Here is a 21,356-nt window from a genome sequence, read left to right on the forward strand (position 1 = left end):
TTGTTTCAAAAACAGTTTATTTGAAAAATATCACCACTTAACCAAGCATCTAACAAAATACGCAAAGGAGTTTTATTGGGAAAGAAAAACACACAAAAAATTTAACTAACAATATATCTACAGTGTTGGGCATTTATTCAGTAATGTCACATATCGCCTCTGCAAATGTCACATTGAAGACTGTCAGATATTGTACCTCAGTTATTTCTAAACGGATGATACCAAATCACGAAATGATAAAATGATTAAATGTTAGACACTTCAGAATATTCTCTATGAAATTTTAGGATTTTTGTCCATTTCGGTACATTAAGATTTCCAACAATATGAGAAACACATTATCCAAACAGTGTTGAAAAATAGCACAGTCATGAGTCCTTGACTCAGAAAATGATTGAAAAGCTTTTACTTTGGAAAATATCCTTCCATTCAAGATACAGTGATGTTCATAGCAGTACTATTTGCAGCAATAAATATTTTTTCCACACAGAAAAAAAGAAGGCCAAAAGATGTGAAAATCTGTATTTGCTTCTCTCATTTACTTCCCAAATACAGAAAAACAGTTCAATGGACCAAAAGAATAATCAAGCATTATTACTTAACATGGCTTCACATTAAAGACTTTACTCCTACGTAACTGTATTTATTTGTGTACATCATTTCATAAATACAGAGCGTATGCAATATATTATAAATTACTGAAAAAAGAAACAACTATGGCAAAGGCACAGTGAAGGAGTTATGCAATGAAAAAAACCCATGGAATTTAAATAGAGGATTCATGCAAAATCAGTCATTTATCTTTCACTCTGTCAAGTCCACAGTACCATGTCACGATGGAAAACACTGCATCGGAAGGGAGTGGACCATGACACCTTTGCTTGCTGAATTGTTGACATCAACACAGTAATATCTGCGATCATCACATGTGTTATGGTTATACCTTCCTTTGATGGATGCATAATGTGTACTGAAGTAGAACAGATAAATCCAGTCTTTTCCATGCGACTGCTTTCAGGTGACTAACAGTTGTTTATGAATGTGGCCATGTATGTAAAATAATAACTGTGTGCGAAACAGTAATGCTTTTTCAACTGCTGTACTGTACAGTTGGCTTTCTTCATGCTGTGCATGTTATGTAGAACACCTTCAAAGGTGTTCAAATGATATGTTAGGGACTGCACAAAAAATATAACAGGGCGAGGGCAAAAAAGTGGGAGGGCTACTGGCAATTATTGCTAAATAGAGGTAGTATATTTCGAATGTCAGGTCACTTGTTTTCTCTGCATAATGCACTCACAACGAGTGATCCAAATAATATGTGCAATCTGTTGTCAAAAAAATCTAGTACAATAAAAGCACAAATAAATTATGTGAAGTATTCTTTTTGGCACCACTTTTCATTATGAAGAGGCTGCAGATATAACAAATTAACATATCTGCACACATCATGTACTATATGCGTCCAGTGATTCACAAGAGTGCTGCTGATGTGCATCCAGATGATTTTTGGTCAGTTTTTTGAAGGTAAATATCCCGTACAGCTGATGCAGCTATGGTGATGTCAGCCTACTGTGTGACCAAGCCTTCAAAACTTTACAGGACTCCATCTGATTTGGTCCAGCCATGACCTAAGTTTAAGGTAGGATGTGTGTTATCATAATATTGCTAATAGTAACAATAATAACTACTCTATATTTTGTTGAAATGTTTTATTTTTCTTTATCTCTCAGGTCATATTATTTTAAAATGTTCTGGTTTCAACCCTACCCAGTCATTTTTGTACAGTCCCTTAATGTGTGTGTGAATGAGAAAGAGAAGGAGACAGACAGAGAGAATGGTAAAAAGAGAGCATGGGTATGTGTATGTGTGTGTGCGTGCATGCGTGCGTGTGTGTGTGTGTGTGTGTGTGTGTACTGCACTGTTGCATGTAGAAAATGGACTTGCAATTAAGTCTGAATGTAAAGTGATGTTATGAAAAAGTCTCATGGCTGCTGCTGATACTGGCTCTCTGTGGCTGTGTAGAAATCCTCCAGGACACTCTGCAGATAATCAAAGGTGGGACGGTCCTCAGGCTTGTTCTTCCAGCACTCCAGCATGATTTCATAGAGTTCGGCGGGACAGCTGTCCAGGCGTTGCATTCGGTAGCCCTTCTCCAGGGAACGGATCACTTCTGGGTTTGTCATTCCTGAAAAAAAAAAAAAAAAAATCACAAGCTTTGGTTAAGAGAGGCTGCAGAGCTATGAGTTCTTCAAAATAAATGAGAAATATCTCATTGGCTGCATTAGATGCCACCGGCTGTTGCATTAGCCTCCTGGTTCTATGCATAGTTGGTTTGTCAAACTGAAATATCTTAACAACTATTGGATGGACTGCTATGAAACTTTGTGGAGACATTCTCTCTGACTTTTCCTTTAGATCCACCAACAGGTCAAAATTTTAATTTGTCCAATAGTTTGTTTTATGGGCAAACACTAGCAAAACTCATCCTAATTAGATGATGACATGCTCATGTTAGCATTTAGCTTAGTGCTCAGTGTTAATAATACATTTTTTTTAATAATACATTTTATTTGAAAGCGCCTTTCAGGACACCCAAGGTCGCTGTACAGAAAATATACAAACAATGATATAAAATACAAGATAAAAACAAGATACAATCAATAGGGGCAGGGGACCGTGTGAAGCAGTTTATAGAGAGTAGGCAAGTCTGAATAGATGAGTTTTGAGTTTGGATTTGAAGATGAGCAGGGTGGCAGAGTTACGGAGGTCAGGTGGCAGTGAGTTCCAGAGTTGGAGAGCAGAGCGGCTGAAAGCTCTGCTCCCCATGGAGCTAAGACGGGCAGCGGGTACAGTGAGATGGAGGGAGGAGGAAGATCTGAGGGCACGGGATGGAGTGACAACGTGCAGAAGGTCGGAGAGGTAAGGAGGGGCGAGGTTATGGATAGCCTTGTAGGTGTACAGAAGGATTTTGTAAGTGATTCTTTGATTTACCGGGAGCCAGTGAAGTTGCTGAAGGACAGGGGTGATGTGGTGTGAAGAGGGGGTTTTGGTGATGATCCGGGCAGCAGAGTTCTGAACCAGCTGAAGTTTATGGAGGGACTTTTGAGGTAGGCCGAAGAGGAGAGAATTACAATAGTCAAGGCGGGAGGTGACAAGGCTATGGACAAGGATGGCAGTGGTGTGGGGGGTGAGGGAGGGGCGGAGACGATTGATGGAGCGAAGGTGAAAGTAAGCAGACCGGGTGGTGTTATTAATGTGAGATTGAAGGGAGAGTGTATCATGGCACCCAGACTCTTAACCTGGGGGGAGGGGAAGACTGAGGAGCTGTCGATGGAGAGAGAGAAGGTGTCAACTTTAGATAGGGTGGATTTGGTGCCAATGAGAAGGAATTCAGTTTTATTGCTATTTAATTTTAGAAAGTTAGAGGTGAACCATGATTTTATTTCAGAAAGGCAGGAGGTGAGGGAGGGGGGTGGGAGTGTGGAGTTTGGTTTGCAGGAGAGGTAGAGCTGGGTGTCATCCCATGTTCCCATGTACAGCTTGACAGATTGACTAGGGGTGGCTGTGGCTTAGGAGGTAGAGTGGCCATCTGCCAATCAGGAGGTCGGTGGTCTGATCCCTGGCCTTGGCAGTCCATCTTGACCTTGGACAAGATACTGAACCCCAAAAACGTGAATTCATATGCACGTCTACTTTGGATAAAAACTAATTGTAATTTTTTTTGGGATAAAAGCATCTGCCAAATTGTATTAGAATAGCGGTAGCCTTGTTACTACTGCACTTGGTACCAAGGGCCAGCCATAATACCATGAGAAAAGCTCAATTTGATAAGAAATGATGATGGAACTATAGAGAATGGAACTATAACTATGGTGTTATTAAATGATACAAGATGGCCTTCCACACATGCAAAGTGTATCTTTGTAAAGTGTTTCCATTCTGCCTCTATCTTCAATAAAATCCAAACCCCTAACTATTATGCTATCACATTCCATTGAGAGCGATCTTACACTCCCTCCTGGCTTAGACGGCCACTTTAAACCATGCACAATTAATGGGAAGAGTTTAGGTGAGTGATCCACTTACCTGGGTATGGTGTACGTCCATAGCTGATAATCTCAGTCAGCAAGATGCCAAAGGACCACACATCAGATTTGATGGTGAAAGAGCCATAGTTGATGGCCTCAGGGGCTGTCCATTTGATGGGGAACTTGGCTCCTGGATATTGTGGAAAGTTGAAAACAGTCAAAAATGTAACTAATGTTGACATTATTATTGACACATAAGTTGGAGTTGGAAACTCTTAATGACACTGCTGAGAAGTTTCCTGCTGGTCACACATCCTCTCAAAGCCATACAGCAAGTCACTGTCGTCTTCACTCACTGCTATTTATGTCACTCATGTTGTAATCCAACATCTCGCTGACACAAACTAATTTCCCCTAAATGGATGAAACTTCTCCCATTTCATCAGTTTTGGGGAATCAGTTCCTCAGTTTCTTAATAAATTCTGCTGATAGCACCTGGCTACACAACACGTGACAGTGAATATTGTGTTGTACCTTCCCGAGCTGTGTACTCGTTATCTTCAATGATACGAGCCAGGCCAAAGTCAGCAATTTTGCACACTAAAGCCTTATTGACGAGGATGTTAGCAGCTCTCAGGTCCCTGTGGATGTAGTTCCTCTGCTCAATGTAGGCCATGCCCTCTGCAGTCTGAAGACAAATAAGTCCGTTTAAAAGAGTCAAAACATGGTTCACAACAGTAAATGTCACTGGCAAAAACAGCCTGGAACAGCATTCAAGCACTCAAGGAGCATTTCCTTCTTAAAAACACACACTTCCATACTGCACGTGTAATAATCTTTGAATGGGTTGTTTCTTGAAAGAAATTGTTCTGCTGCAAGAATACATTTACTGTAATATGTGTGAGGATCTATTTACATGTGTAGTCTCTCCCTTTAGTTTTTTTGTGTTAGCATTAAATAAGATCACTTTCTCTTCCTATCCGACGAATCATTTTACACGTGGAAGGATTGAATCAAAACAGGCAGCTCCAACTGTCTCCAACTGCAAGTCTGAAAGTGCAGCCACTGTGGCTCTGCAGCTGAGTCATATCGGCTGGGTCTAGTTTAAACTGCTTCACATCACATCATCATCGCTTCACACTGTGTTTCCATATTCAGTGATCCATCTATTTTTCAGCATTATTTCATCCTGGTCAGAGTTTCACTTTTCATTTTTGTCTATTATTCTCCAAACCATCACCAAGAATTCAACTCTTTTCTTACTGGAGTAGACAGTTAGGCATGGAATAACAAGGACATCACATCAACAATGGCCCATGGCAGAATTACGGAAAAGTTAATTTCAATGTTGCAGACAGACACTGAATAATATGATTCACTTTTAACACAATCCATATGAACAGAACGATGAGCGACTGAACTCAAGAAATGATGTGAACTTTCAAATGTGACCAGTGAAAAATGAATCGCAGACAAAGGATTCAGTCATGTAAAACGCAACACAACCAGCCGAGTAGAAGATCTGGTCTGACAAGCTGTCATGTCGTGTGGAATGGACTGACGCTCTGTGGCTGATGAATCTCACCTGGGCAGAGAAATCAATGAGCTTTGGGAGCTGCACACGGTTGCCCTCATCACTCTTTAAGAAGTCTAATAAACTACCTGTAGGCACACACACAAACACATTAACAAACACATGCCACATGTAGACACATTGTCACCATAGAAACAATACAAGCTGGTAGTGCGAAACAAACAAACATCACTGTAGATATTCTTTACAAACATGTTAAATACATTTCATGTCCAATGCTAGTATCAGGGAGGTATCTAAGAGACCGCCGATTTTATTTTAGTTTATGGCTTTAATTGTTCCCTTAGAGCAGTGGTCATAACATGGAGCTATCAATTTCAACTCCTCACCAGCGAAGTAACTGTTAAGACTTGTCTGTTTGCTCACTACGTAGTTTTCACACACTCTCAAATGCAGCGTGTAGTATTGAGATGCTACAGCATCTCAACGTGACACTTGTGATTGCCCAAAATCCCCCTTCAGTTTACTTGGGATTTAGTGTAATGTCATGTGGATATTTTATAGGCTATCCATACAATAAATCTGCTTAAGGTTTATAAGGTCTGTTATTGGTTTATTTATCATCTGAAACTGCACAATTTTTAAATGAAAATACTTGCCTATATCCTTAGTTATATTGTATTTTTATTATACTATTAAAATATTATATAATACCTATTATATATTATAATACATATTCTATAACTATATATTTAGTTAAATTCATTGCTGTTATTCCTGTCTATATTTTTTGTCATTTTTTTGTTACTTTTTAACAAAAAATCTTGTATACATTCTGTGTTTGTGTGTATGTTTAATTGCAACTGCAACAAAAATAATTTCCCAAATTGGGATGAATAAAGAAGCAGTCTAAAGTCTAAAGTCTAAAAGTTTGGGGGAAAATGATATTTTTTTTCAACAACAAATTTAAAGTGACAGTACAGTTATCACTGAATTAAAATAAAAGAACTGTGACAAGTGTTCAGCACATGTACTAAACCTGGACACCCACCCACACACCACACACACACACACACACACACACACACACACACACACACACACACACACACACACACACACACACACACACACACACACACACACACACACACCTTTTTCCATGAACTCAGTGATGATATAGATAGGCTCCTCCTTGGTGACAACAGCATGGAGTCGGACCAGTTTGTCATGCTGTAGACTCTTCATCAGGTTGGCCTCACCCATGAAGGCTTCCACTGACATGCTGCCAGGCTTCATGGTCTTCACTGCTACTTTTGTGTGCTTATTGTATGTAGCTTTAAACAAAGCAATTATTAGAATTAGAAAATGAATTGCTAGCTTCCCTTCTCCATTAATAACTGGATTCTAACGACTCAGATCTATCTCACCCATCCAGACTTCTCCAAACTGGCCAGCACCAAGCCTCCTTTCCAGTTTTAGTGATGATCTTGGGATTTCCCAGGCATCTTTCTCCCATGGCTTCTCAGGTTTGGGGCTCAAGCATGGGTTGGTCAGGGATTGGCAGAGACCATCTCCCTGTTCTGGAATTGGCAGAAAAAATGTATGTACTTATGATTTTGCTTGCTTTTATACAATAACAATCAGTGCTATGCTCTTATTTGGGGGGAGTTATATCATTACATAAATATTTTTATATACCAGAAACACTTTTTAGAATCTGTACATAATGTACATATACACATGTACATTCTATTCTGTATCTTGAACACTTTTTTTTTTATCTTGACCTTATTGTGCCACTGTTTTTGCTTTTTGTAATACTTTGTGGCTTTTACAACTTAATTTCCCTGATGTGGGATCAATTAAGTCTTATCTTATTATCATGCTGATGCTGCCACATTTACAATTTAAAGAGCAATAAACTCTATGACTTAAGCAGTGAACCTATTTCACCCAGCTTGATGTATTAAAATTGTCCAGCAGAGAGCGCTGTGCATTACTACAGGCATGATAGTGACAAGTTACTCTTGTCTGACACCATTAAATGACTAAAAAGTAATAAATAAATAAACAAAAAATGAGAAAACAAACTCCTTGTGACTAATGACTGAGGATTCCTCATTTGCTCCTTCATCATCATTTTAATGATGGTGGTTTTTCAACTAGACTACTAAAACACACAGATGCGAGGAGGTAAACATATCAGAGAAACAGTCTGAACTCTGACGGAGAGAACTCACTCTTGTAATGGCTGACCAGCTCCTGCAGGGTGCTGAATGTGTTGCGGGGAGAGATGTAGAATCCTCCATTGTCCAGCGTACGGATCTTATAATGTTTAACTGTGTCACCGGACTGGACATCACTGTCCCTGACAGACAGAGAGTAGCTGCCTGTGGTAAAAGAGAAACACAAGTTATCATGTGACTAGGAGATTTTTGAATGCTGCTGCCAACATTTTTTCACTGAAAGCAGCTGATATTTATAGATAATTCAACATCTTAAATCTTAACTTTTTTATATTAGGAAATTACAGGTGCCCAGTGTTCCTCAAAGATGATTATTCTGGTGTGGGTAGAAAAGCTTCTGGGACTGCCTGCAGATCAACATTTCATTCCTGCCTAATTGCACTTCTTTCACACGTCACACCTCAGGTTGTAATAGAGGCTTTTTGTTAAAACTTTAAAGTTGGGCACAACCCTCATAATGGTCTTGTTTAGAAAGCCACAGATGACGTTCTAAATGGTTTCCACAGGGTGAGTAGTACTCTTCATGATAAGTACATTGAATGCATGTGTAAAACTGGTGAAGTGCCCCTTTGAACAATTCACCATATGTATGGCAGATTCAGCCTGTGCTCAGCCCTTAAATTAAGAATTAATTTTTAAAATTTCTTTTTTGGCCATGTCAGCAAACAGTTGTCTATTCACACATCTGCAAATCTCAGTGTTGTTGGTTTTAATAAATCCTCTTTTATTGAATTTACTCAACAAATGTATATTTCAAAATTCTGATTGAGTCAGTTCTTCTGTTTCAACGAAATAATGTGTCTTGTCAGGTTTACACAATGGCTCTTTGTTGAGTCAATGCATGACTATGACTGCCGTACATCTGCGCAGCGTATTCTTCTCATCATTCTATCATTTGTTGAACATAACCATATTAAGTAGTTGAATGTGTGAATAATCCATAAAAATGAACTAATCCAGTCAAGTGATATATACTCAATACACTCATGTATAATTCATCTGACATCATTGAGTCCATATTAATAAATCAAGTATCTCAGGAGTTACTTAACCCAGTTTCATGGAACCACTTGACATAACATTTTTAAGTAAATCCAAAACATTTTATTTTTTTGAGTGGGTTGACTCAATGCAACATTATGTTTAATGCAACGTTAAGTTTAAATTGAGTCAAAACTACAAGTAGTTTACAAGTAGTTTTGACTCTGGCAACCTGACAGATGAAAGTTCAACATTCACTTCTTTTCTTTCCATTTCTGTTTTGGTCTCCACACGCTCGCTTAGCTGATAAATCCTCCATTATGGTCGTGTAAAATGAATTTATCAGAGATTTTTTGCTGAAAACAGGAGCTGCATCTGGAAACATAAAACGGCCTACACAACACTAAAGTTGTGGGCTGTAAAACCAACACAGCTAAAAGAGTAAAAGGAATGCTCAAAAAGCTCTTGGTGTCGGACTTATAATTCTAAAGACAGGAGCAGCTTTAAAGGCTACTCACATTCAAGTCATTAGTCAGTTAACCAGTTTGCATGAAAGAGGACTTCACTTGTTTGTAATGTGCACTTCTTACAATTACAATGGCTTAAATAAATAAAATGAAGTCCACTTGGCCTGTCTGTTAAAAACCCAATTTCTGTTACAGCAGTAACTGCCAAGCTCTACAGTAAGTGCTTGATTAGTCAGTTGTGATTTTTGCAGTCAATAAATCATTTTCAAGACTGCTTAGACTGCTCAATGTAAGGACAAATAATCTGTTTTTGAATGTGTTTCACTCACCCTTGGTGGTCTCACTGTCTCGGATCATGAAGGATCCCACTTTGTTCCCAGGGGCCAGAAGCTGCCTCTCAGCATCTTTCCTGCTCACACCCTTGAAGAACCACCTCAGTAACAGAAAACACATCAGTCAGTACATAACCTCTGAACAGCTCCTTCGTCATTCATGCATATTGTGTGTTTCTGTTTGTTTTCATTTCCACTTTGTGAAAAACTACACTACTACATCAAGTGCCATCTAAATAAATTATACTATCATTGTCACCACTAACACTGCTGCTGCCAATAATAATAAGAATAATAATGATACTACTACTACTAGTAATAATTAGAATAACAATAACAATAATACTAATAGTAATCTCATTTGTCACACTCTCAAGAGCAATAGGGATCTATTACATAATTGTATATCTACATCTTCAGAAAAAAAAAATGTTTTCACTAGGGAGATACATATAAATGTGTACTGAGTGTGAGTACACTTACTCCTCTGCCTCCAGAGTATCTTTGGCTACATAATTACTGGGGATGTAACCTTCCCGACCTGTACTGATTAACATAGCTCTCCACCACTCCCCCGATCTACAGAGAGGGAGATATAGAGAGATAGAGAGAAAGAGAGAACGGGTGTGAGTATTTCTTGTCAACAAAGACATGATAAGCCACACAAAGAATTCATGATCTTTCTCACCGCTGATATTCAACTTACTCCTCTAAGATTTTGAGCTTATCTCCCTTCTTGAAGCCGAGGTCTCCTTCATGAATGGCCTCATAGTCATACAGTGCCATGGCAATACTCTCTCCTGCAGCAGCAAGGCCAGAAGGAAAAAACAAGCAAAAGGCCTCATGTTGATGTTTTTGGTCATGATATGCAGTATAAAATATATCCCGTTTGTGTTGCCATTGAAAGCTTTGCGAGTGTCTTCTTTCTGAGGCCAAACATGCTGAGAATTTGTGGAGAAAACATCTTTGTGATTGTAAAATGAAGATGTAGCTGAAACCAAACCTGCTAGTCTTGGCTCGTGAAAAGCAGACATTCTGAAGGAAGTTCATTATGAGGGTGTGAAATTGTGAGAGTGAGAAAGTGCAAATGACTGCGGATCTAGTTTTTTAATGGACACACTGTATTTAAGTCTGAACCATGCCCATGCCTTTGTTACTGGCACTGAGTTCTCATTACTTTGACTGTATAACTGACTTCCTGGTATGCTTGATAATAATAGCAACGGGGCTGGTCTTCTGTGTACTGGAGGCTTGTGTGGTGAGGCGGTGAGAGAGGCTATCGCTCTGTTCTGACAGTCACTCTCTCTTCCTCTCTCACATGTTGTGCTGAGCTTCAGATGGCGTTTCTCTGCATCTAACCAACAATGACCAACATCACACTGTTTAAAGTGACACAAGTGTCTTGTGAGAATATGGGTGGTGTTGACAGTACTAGGTAACTTAGTGGTTGATTGATGCCTTAATATAAAATGCAGAGTCAAACATAGGCTCTTAAGGGTTATAGTATTGTGTAAGAATGTAAATAAAGATTGTGACTCACCGTCTGAGTTTGCATTAGATGGCATTTTGCTCTGTGAAAAGAATGACAGAGAGACACACTGTATGGTGGTATGTAGGCAAAGAGAGGAGGTAAATTCCAGCAAATTTTCATTCTCCCCTTTTTTGTTCATTTAAAGTGAGGAAGAAAACATTCCTGAAGCTGCATTAATTACTGGGTTAGGCAGGGGCGGTGCAACACCCTGTAAACGTGACACTATCACCATATTAAGTTGTTATTCAGCAGACAGGGAGCAACATGAGCATTCGTTTGGAGTTGTGTGTACAGAATTGTCTTAAATTCTTCTTTGAAAGGTTGTCCAATATATATACATATATGTATGTATGTATGTATGTATGCTAAAACAAATATTTGATGAGGAGGAAGGAAGGAAGGACTTTGTCTTTTCAACTTAAAAATCAGGATGTCGTCTGCAGTTACCTTTACTTTAGCTTTTTGGTTTTGTAGTGGGTTCTCTATATCAGTTTGTTTTCAACAAAGTGCAACGTTAGCATGTAGGTATAATGAGCTGAGCTTATACAGACAGATGGTCTGTAAATGTAGATGTCTATGAAATAATACAATACAATAGGCTATGTGTGAGTTGAGGCATGTTTTAGGTGTCGCTTAATACTGATGTTTTGATCATACACCTCTTGTCTGAGAGCTCTGGTTCTGCTTCTGTTACTTCCTCTTTCTTCATTGAGGGGAGATGTTACAGTCAGCACACAGGAAGTAGCCAGAGGAACCACACCACGCAGCAGCACTGCTACTTTACCCATGGCACAGATCAAAGCCTGGCCAGTATGCAAACTCAACAAGCCACAGGAACACATTTAGAGTGCACTTTGGTGCACATCTACGGTATCATCTCTGGAAGGCACAGGACAGTCTCCTATTGCTTATGGCAGTAACCAATGACACTGCGTTACCTCATATAACTTCACTGTTTCTGCATTTGACGCAGTTAAACTTCCTCATTCTTTATTTGAAGACAAGCCACTTTTGTAGGTGTTTGCATCTATTTTCATTTGGAAAACGACCCTTTTGGTCAGATATAACATGGCTAAAGAGTGAAATTCATGTTCAGTGGTGGAAAGCAACTAAGTATACTTACTCTTCAACTGAACCTAAGTACAATATTTCCATTTGATCCTGTAAATATAGTAGTTTTTACTCCATTTATCTCCCAGCTATAGTTAGTTATAGTTATAGATTCTGAACTTTTCACCACATCAGCAGACCTTTATTTCATTTGGTGGACGGCCTGCCGGCCTGTCTGCATGTATACCCCACCCATGGGCATTCTGCCTGTGCGCTCTTTGCATAAAACCAGATTCTTCCACAAGGCCAGGCAGATACATAGCTAAAGCAATATAAATGGGATAGATTGTGAAGCCAAAATCTGCAGTTCCATCTATACCTAAAACAGGCTGCATTGCTAAACAAGACAAGACAAGACAGAGAAGGCCAGAAGTAGAAAAGGCTATGACCAAACAGAAGTTAGATAATGGAAAAGGTCAAACCAGAGTCAGCATCAGTATGACTTTTCAACGATGGTGAGAACTGAAGGAGTTGATGGGTCTGATAGGTGACACCGTGGTTGCTGTATTTCCGTTGGACCGTTAATTATCTGGTTTGTTTCCTTTTAAGAGGAATCTGTCATGTTGTCATTGTTTATGATGAATGCTGGGTGCTTTCTTAAATGGGTCATGAAGTAGTTGCATATGGTTAGCAATGGCAATAATTTGCACTGTGAAAAAAATGATTCACTTAATTGGAACGCACAACAGAAACTAGCATCACAAACATGATAGTATCATTTTATGCAAAGCAAAAATATCCATTTTACTTTAGATGCTTAACATAAAACAATGTGAGCTCATGCTTACAGTCACATATTTCCATGATCTGTGGAACTGATGAATAGCTGCTGACTTCACATTGCTAATTCAGTCTGTGTGTGTGTGTGTGTGTGTGTGTGTGTGTGTGTGTGTGTGTGTGTGTGTGTGTGTGTGTGTGTGTGTGTGTGCATCTGTGTGCATGTGTGTACATGTGTATTTATTACTCTTAGCACTTGATAAGCAGATCAGCTAAAATTAGCACTTTACTTCAAAAAGTATAGATTTTTTATTATTCAGTCTATTGTACCTTCATTATATTAGACAATTTCATATGTCAAGGATGTTAATTTCAGGTCTCACACAAATATACATTACACTACTCTCCCCTCTCCATCGGCCTGTGCTCCAGCAGTGGCCAGGCAGTGTGCATTCATGCGTTTTAGGGGAGTGGATTTGGAGGACTCTCTCCAAATCCACTCCCCTAAAACATTTACATTCAAATTCTGAATGCATGACTTACTTGTAATGGTAAATGTTTTTTTACATTGTTGTTTTGGTACATTAAAAGAAGTAAAGGATCTGAATACTTCTGCCAATGGGAATGTCATAGTTAGTAATTTGAAGTATTTTTAAGGAAGCCAAGTGTAAATCATTTCTGCTCTCCTCTGTGTGATTCTACAGTATATTAAGTTGTTGTTTGCCCTGTGATGAACACCAACTTGCTACTTTTCTCACATTTGTGTGTGTCACAACATTACTGCTTACAGCTTTGCTCCCAGAGTTTCCTGCCGTGGGGTCTTTGACATAGTGGGCTGTCTGTGCCCGGTTCTGTAGCTCATCGTGTCCCGTCCCTTTGCTGAGAGGCTCCTGCTCCTTCTTTGAGCCCACGCAGCCCATAGTGCCTTCTGCAGGAGGAGAGCACAAGACAAACAGCAAGACATAAAGGCTGTGGACACCAGCAAGAAAATGCCATGGGGACATTAAATGTAATGTAAATAGTCAAAGCTAGTTTTCCTAGCCATAGAGTGACCTGATATGTGTCTACATTATTCAGAGAAAGGTGGAATGTAGTGGAGGTCATGCCGATTTAGTAATAATCATGAACTGAGTATGCACAGGGGACTTTATTGGAAAAAAAGAAAAAAGCTGTTATGAAATGGATTTTTGTCATTTGCCATTTTTAAGTTTTCCTCAAGGGTCTCGGCTGGGATGTAAGATGTAACACCACATCCGCAATAAGAACACTAGTTTTTGTCATATTGTATTCACAAATACACTTAAAATGAGCAGCTAAAGTATTAAATGACCTTTGAATGCTGTTTGCAACCATCAGTTCTCATGTTACTGCAACACTGATCAATACTGAAGTGAGGTACTGAGGTACTGAAGACGCCAGAAGGCATATTCATACTTTTTTATTCTTACTAAATAGTTCTGCAGGCTCTTATATATATACATATATAAAGGTATATATTAAAGGTTTACAAGATTTCTGAAGAATTTGGGCTATCAAATTTATGGCATGATCATGGAGATAAGAATCCAGAGTAAGTTAACCCTCAGAGGAAGCACATGCTTTTATTTATTTATTTTTTTTACAGACCTAATCTGTCTACATTTAGATGCAGTCATCTGCCATTTTCAAAGAAGACATATACTGTATGCATGATTTTTTGTAAGATGTACTTTATATATATATATATACTTTATATATCACTTTTTCTGAGCATTGACGATGAAAGAATTAGACTAGTTATTAATTATAGGGTTCACCAAAGCACTGTAAAGAGTCATTTATCACCTCCTGAATATTTTGTATATGTTGACCTCCAGTGCATTAACCTCCCACCTTGCCACAGTAATGCAGGCTTGTATTACAAGGTGTGGGTGTAGACCGTGACATCAGTCTGGTGTTAAAGGGGGACTCATCTTATACATCAGAGTCTATTTCCAGGTGTTGGGAAATGCTACTATATAAATGTGAAAAAGGTTTGTAGGCTGTACAGCCTTTTGTGACTCAACAGAAGGTTGTGTGAAGACTGATAAATGCAATTGATGTCACTTGAGTCAGAGTCAGCTGGAGTTGAAGACAATAAGTTTGAAAAGGAAAAAAAATCTTGGGTTGTGGAATTGCAAAGAAGTGATCTTAAAAGAACTCAGCTCTGAGGAGGCTGGCAGCTTGAAGCTACATTAGCCACAAGCAAATGTCCAACCAAACTGTTGGCGTTGCATTGTGGGTAAAGTAGGTAACAGGTTTTGACAAGGGAGTGTGTAATAAAAAAGTCAGTATTTCTGGATTAAAAACCAAAACAAAGCCAAAACAAATCATCAGACAATGCTACAATGCTCCATAAATAAATAACATGGAACTTTACCCGGACATTGCATACATTGTGCATATTTCCTGGGTGTACACGTGTCCAGGTATATGCATACAAATTACTGCACTGTTTTATTTTATCTTCCATTTAATTCAATCTATTCTAATTTAAATATTTGTATAGACTGTATGCTCTACATATGTACAGCATGAAGGGGCTAGAACTTACATTTCATTGTGCAACCCTGTGTTATAGAATGGCAGTTAATGAACCTTAATGCCATTGTGGCCATTGTGCTTGGAAAAAAGTGACATGTATATTTACATGTCGAACTTGAGGCAGTGGTGTGAATCTTTCTGGAAACTGTGACACATGTTAAGCATTGGCACAAAGCTGAAACATTTTGCTCTCAGCTAGCTGCTACTGTAAATGTATTTCAAAATATTTCCATTACTGGGTGGAGAAAGTGTTAAAACAGCATATCACCATGTTGTTTGATATTCTGCACTACCGGGGAAGACTGAGAAAACAAAGATGACTTATAGCTTGCACAGTCAGTCAGTCAGTCAGTCAGTCAGTCAGTCAGTCAGTCAGTCAGCTTACTGAATGAACATGACTAATATGATTTGTGGGATGTTGCATGCTTCTGCAGAATTGGTGTTTATTCTGACTTAACAGTTAGAATTCTATTTTGATTCTTCAGTTAATGCTGTTAAATTATTTCAAGAAAGGACACATTCTTCTTCATCTGTAACATTTACTACATTATTTTTTCTTTGTATCAAGCAAATGCACATGCAGTTATATGGGAGAAGGTTTAACGGGAAGAAGAACAAAGAGGGAGCATGTGATGGGAGATACAGTAGAAGCTGTGTTCTTTTAGCTCACATTGGCTCACATAACCAGATGAAGCGAGCAGAAGAGAAAGAGTAGCAGCTGAGAGAATATGAAGGAAGGGCAAAATGTTTATAATGAATGCTCCTCTACAATAATATCTGCAGTCTTTACCAGAATCATTACCATACTGCCCTACAGCCACTCACGTACAGTGGTAAGCAATGGAAATTGTTTCATTTGAACATTTAGACACAGGAAGTTCCAGTATTCTTGAGTTCAGAATTAGTGCTGCTGACATATTTGCTTCCTTGTTCTTGTTCTATACTCTGTTCCTCTTTAATTGTCTAATCAAAGGAGGGAAAGGTTTCTTTGGAGAGATTTGACTCTTTACTGCAATTCTTCTTCTTTCAGTAATGAACATTTGTGGCTCCCTGTGATATTTTTATTGATACAAAATGGAGGTCAGCAGAGGCTGATGGTAACATATTGCCATAGTTTGGCTCGGTAAAAATGTACTGACTAATCTCTGTCTGTGTTTAAAGCAACTACATTACATATCAAAGCTGATCCACACTATCATACAGCCTGACTAAAAATCTAAATCTACTCAACCGACAGCTCTTAGTGAATACAAACAGGACAAAATGTTTTATAAAAGCAGTGGAAGTGTCTGTAACATCCATTGGGACTCAAATGTAGAGACCAACGAGGTGGATGAAAGCTTCACAAAGCTGCGGACTGGAATGTGCAACCAACCCTTCACATTACAGCATCGCTTAAATATCTTTTGATCGAATGATCATTTAAAAATATATCTTATTGTCAAAAGTCAAATAAAATCCATTACTTTCAACATGATTCCTTGCCTCTTGCTCCATACACTAGTCTGTGTTAGTTTCACAGTAATGTTGAAATCGTTTCTAATTGTGGAAATTCCAAATGTGTATCATCACCACGTCAGATGTCGCTCAGTGAAAAGTCTGAAGTTCTGTCCCACACGTTAAAAAATAAACTCTGCCAGCAGGAATGCTTTTCTTTCTTTTTTTTTTTAATCAACTTTCTCTTTGGAACAGAATGAAACCATGTCTTGTAAGTTCAGATCATACGAATAATTACATGATTTTGCATTACCTCTCTGGTCACACATGAGCTTCAACCTGGACAAAGAACTCAAATGTGGACTTCAGACAAAATAATAGTTCGGCGTTTTGGGAAATATGTTTAGTTACTTTCCTGACAAGTGTTAGCTGTTTAGTTTAGTTCAGCACCAAGACTGGAAACAGGGGGACACACCAACCCTGCAGGACAATGTCTAGAAGAGTTTCCACCTCAGGAAATCTGATTGGCCTACCAAAGTGCCACCCCATTATCCGCCTCTGTTGTGCTGTGATTGGTAGGACTATTTATGCCTTCAGTCTTTTAAACGCAGCCTCATAGTGGTGACAGGATTTCAGGAGATATGACAAAGAGAATAAGTGAGATGGCTTATTTACCAAAACATAATACTATGGCTTTAAAATGAGAATAGGTAACTTTTGCTGACTACAGCTGCTGTGGCCAAAAGTGGTAGTTGCAAAATGGCTCATTGAATTTGCCTCCATTTTCTAATATTCTCCTCAGTCAGCTGCTTTAGAGACACCACAAAGTCACATGCTAATACCTAATAGAAGAGGAGCACAAGCATAAAAAGAGTAATTGTCAGCAAACATTCTCAGTGTTATTTCTTCTTTTCAAGAGTTACTTAAAAGTAAGCACTGCACTATTCAAGAGCCCTGGTGCATAATGTCTAAAACATAACAGCAGCTGTGGGCAGCCACATATCAAAGCATCATAGCACCTTTTAGAAAAGTTTCAGAATAGCACTGTTACCTCTCAGCCTTGGTCTCTATTTCAGTTGAAGTACATCACGATTGCTCTAAAATATTACTCAAAACTATAGCCAAAGTCAAAATATAACACTGTCCCTTTAATCATACAATAACATTATGGTTGGCATTTGTAATAAAGACCCAGTTCAGGATTATCTGTTTATGTCATGCCATGTAAGTGAGCATCACTGCAAAGACAGGCAGCCACATTCAGCACAAGCTTTTAGTACATGTGGATAACAAGTGTACAGCGATGCCTCGAGCCCACAACACAACAAAATGGCACGAAAATGTCCAAACATGCACTTCAACATGAAATACTTGCATGTGTCATTTTTGTCCTACTTTTCAAGGTTGCCATTATGTGTATCCACACCCTGTGCCTGCCCAAGCAGTACACCAGCACCTGACTGGCAGTTCAATGAACACCACACGGCCATGTTTATGAAGGGACACATATATTTTCCTATTACCGATCACCTAAGAGCCAACACTCTCTCAACAGACAGGGGACAGGAATAATTCATGTGTGTTGTGTTACTGTATGAAGGATGGATTCTTCCTCAGATGGAAATTTTGTGGGCTGTGAAAGGCTGCCAGGTTGTGTGTGTACCTGTTTGGGACTGCCTGGGGCCATAACATCACCTGCCAGCCTGGCATGCAACCAGCAGAGCATTAAGACTGAAAGAAAGAAAGAAAGAAAGAAAGAAAGAAAGAAAGAAAGAAAGAAAGAAAGAAAGAAAGAACATCTTCTCATAGTCCCTAGGCACTACTTGCCACTTTTATTGTTATTAAGTTACTTATCAAGAGGAAAAACAGAAGATTCTTGGTTAGCTAACTGCAGGGTGTCTCCAGCTCAGCATGCTCAGCTGTATAGCATGACATGATTGAACTTCATAAACAACCATGGACTGAATCTGAGCTCCTGCATCATTTGAGCATCTATGTGCTTTCCTGTGTTTGCTGTTCAATCATCATCAACAAGATCCAATTTACTTGTCAGACAACCCTCATGTAAAGACGGATATAAAATCTACAATTATTATATTATTATTATGTATTATCTATATAGTAACATACAATATTTTGTATGATTTTACCTTATTTCAACTACTTCCCATACGGCTCTGTATAGTTTTGTGTAGTGAATAAATCATGCAAATAATAATTAGCTCCAGTCCAAGGCAAGGTACATTAACTTAAAGTATGTTCTTTTATTTCTATCATTTTTTTTATTGTACATAGTGCACATTGGATCATAAACTATATTATTCTTATGGAGTTTTGCTTTTCATAAAGGAAGTTGATTTTGACTCAAAATTCAAATAGTGCTATAGTGCTTATCTGTCAGAGCATGAAACACTAGCAACCAACCATGCATGTTGTCTTTTCAAAATTTTGGGTTGCAATAACTTTTCTATGTACAACATTTGGGGCAAAACTGCTGCAGTAGTTTACAACACAAGACAGATGGCAGACCGGGAATTTAACAATGGCCAGTATGATGTAATATTGGCATTTTTGCAATGCACATAATACACTTTTTCCCTTGCTTTTTTTTTTTTTTTTAAATGAGATTCTTGGCAAGATTCCCTTCGATTAAAGCATTTTCCTTTAAAGGATGCGCCATTAAGAGCATTGTCTTTGCACACTGCACAGCTGTCTGTCTGCAGTTGTCTGACCATGGAGGAACAAAAAAACAGAAAAGAAACTAGTCTACTTTCTTGCTTTTGTTTAGTCTAAAGGACAGTCTAAAAAGAACTCTCTCTCTCTCTCTCTCTCTCTCTCTCTCTCTCTCTCTCTCTCTCACACACACACACACACACACACACACACACACACACACACACACACACACACACTCTCTCTCTCTCTCTCTCTCACACACACACACACACACACACACACACACACACAGATGAACAAAGATTCAGCTCTAGCTGAAGTTAGAGATACACTTGCCTTGTCACTTCATAGATCATACTGTAAGATAAAACGATGGGCAGCAGTGTGATGGCGTTGTGCTCCGTTACTCCATCATTTTGACCACTTTAACACTTGTTCAGGTCCTGCACATGGCTTCAAAGGCGGTGGTTGCTTCAGCTCAAAGACCTCTTATTTCCTCTTTTCGGAACTGAGCATACCAGCTGTTAACGTGTTCATTTGACCATCATCAAAGCCCAGTGTTGGCATTCTCCACTAAACTCGTCAGACACATTCACTTCACAGCCTGTCATTTTTTCTTCCAGTCATCTTTCAGACAGTTTGTCTTCTCCCTTTCCACAAAAACACATCAAGAGGACACTTACCGCGCGACAACCAGTCACTTCGACAATCACTTCAGCGGTATTTGATCTTCTAAATGCGGATGGCCGTGTAAAGAGTATTCCTCATGTCTCTCATGTGGGTCCCATCCCTCTCCCGTCGCCTGGGTCAGGGGCAGAATGCGGACGAGGCGGCAGAGCGCAGCGTAGCCAACTGGACGCGTACGAGGAAGTTTGAGCTGTGCGCGTCCGACAGAGTTGGTGAAAAGAGGAACAACTTCACACCGACCGCACTTGCTTCCACTGTGTCAAACAGACTGCTGTCACTGTTATCAGCTGCTTCTTCAGTGACACTTTGGGGAGAGAAAGCTGCACACTGCGTTAAAGGGTACAATGCAAATATGTAACTGTTTTTAACATAGTCGGTATGATCTGTGTCTCGTTTAATAGATAATCACTGTCTGGCGTCTGAGTTAGCCCCCCCCCCCTTTTTTTGGGCATTATGCTACTATTGTATTAAACACTTGGATTCTACTGTACAGCTCTTCACTAACTCAAAAGATGTTTGCAAAAGTGCAGTGGTGAAGCCTAATTGATGTGTCTGCTGGTTTGTTCACTGGAGGAGTGGAAGACGAGAGGGAAGAATGGATAGATGGAGGGATGGGTGGACAGATGTGAGGGACATATTTGCATGGTGTGCAGGACGGCTCTAACATATATTCAAATGATAGTTTGACAGCTATCTTGCAATGCATCCCCTGGGTGGAGGCAGGCAGGCAGCAGAAGGGGAGGTGTGGGTGGTTCAGCCTCAGGGCCTCAACAGCAGCTCCACAATAACACATGAGAGAAAGCTCTTCATCTATAATCCTTAATCAACAGTCAGGATTAGAGACCAAGTTCCATCTGAAACCCAGGCTGCACTGAGAGGTCGGGAGGGGGTGTGGGGATGAAATGAATGAGATTAGAAAAAAATAGAAAGGTAGAATGTAGTAGTTTGAAATTGGTGAAGGATATTACGAGATAAAAAACCCCTCCAGCATCAGGGATAAAGAAAAGGAATTGGTGTTTGGCAGCTGTTCACAGCTGCAGAT

General features: G+C 39.2%; 1 protein-coding gene across 1 annotated transcript; it reads right to left on the minus strand.

Moving 5' to 3' along the window:
* Window positions 1-6: 6 nt before the first annotated feature.
* On the minus strand, window positions 7-20,527 carry hck (HCK proto-oncogene, Src family tyrosine kinase). Its single transcript, XM_070969488.1, has 13 exons — window positions 20,311-20,527; window positions 13,741-13,880; window positions 11,135-11,165; window positions 10,301-10,394; window positions 10,078-10,173; window positions 9,592-9,695; window positions 7,809-7,958; window positions 6,996-7,148; window positions 6,720-6,902; window positions 5,617-5,693; window positions 4,566-4,719; window positions 4,090-4,221; window positions 7-2,188 (listed from the first exon to the last, which is right to left on the minus strand). The coding sequence occupies exons 2-13, from the start codon at window positions 13,870-13,872 to the stop codon at window positions 1,986-1,988; spliced, it is 1,509 nt and encodes a 502-aa protein (XP_070825589.1). The 5' UTR covers window positions 13,873-13,880; window positions 20,311-20,527; the 3' UTR covers window positions 7-1,985.
* Between the last annotated feature and the right edge of the window lie 829 nt (window positions 20,528-21,356).

This window comes from Chaetodon trifascialis, chromosome 8, assembly GCF_039877785.1.
Source record: "Chaetodon trifascialis isolate fChaTrf1 chromosome 8, fChaTrf1.hap1, whole genome shotgun sequence".
NCBI classification, from domain to species: Eukaryota; Metazoa; Chordata; class Actinopteri; order Chaetodontiformes; family Chaetodontidae; genus Chaetodon; species Chaetodon trifascialis.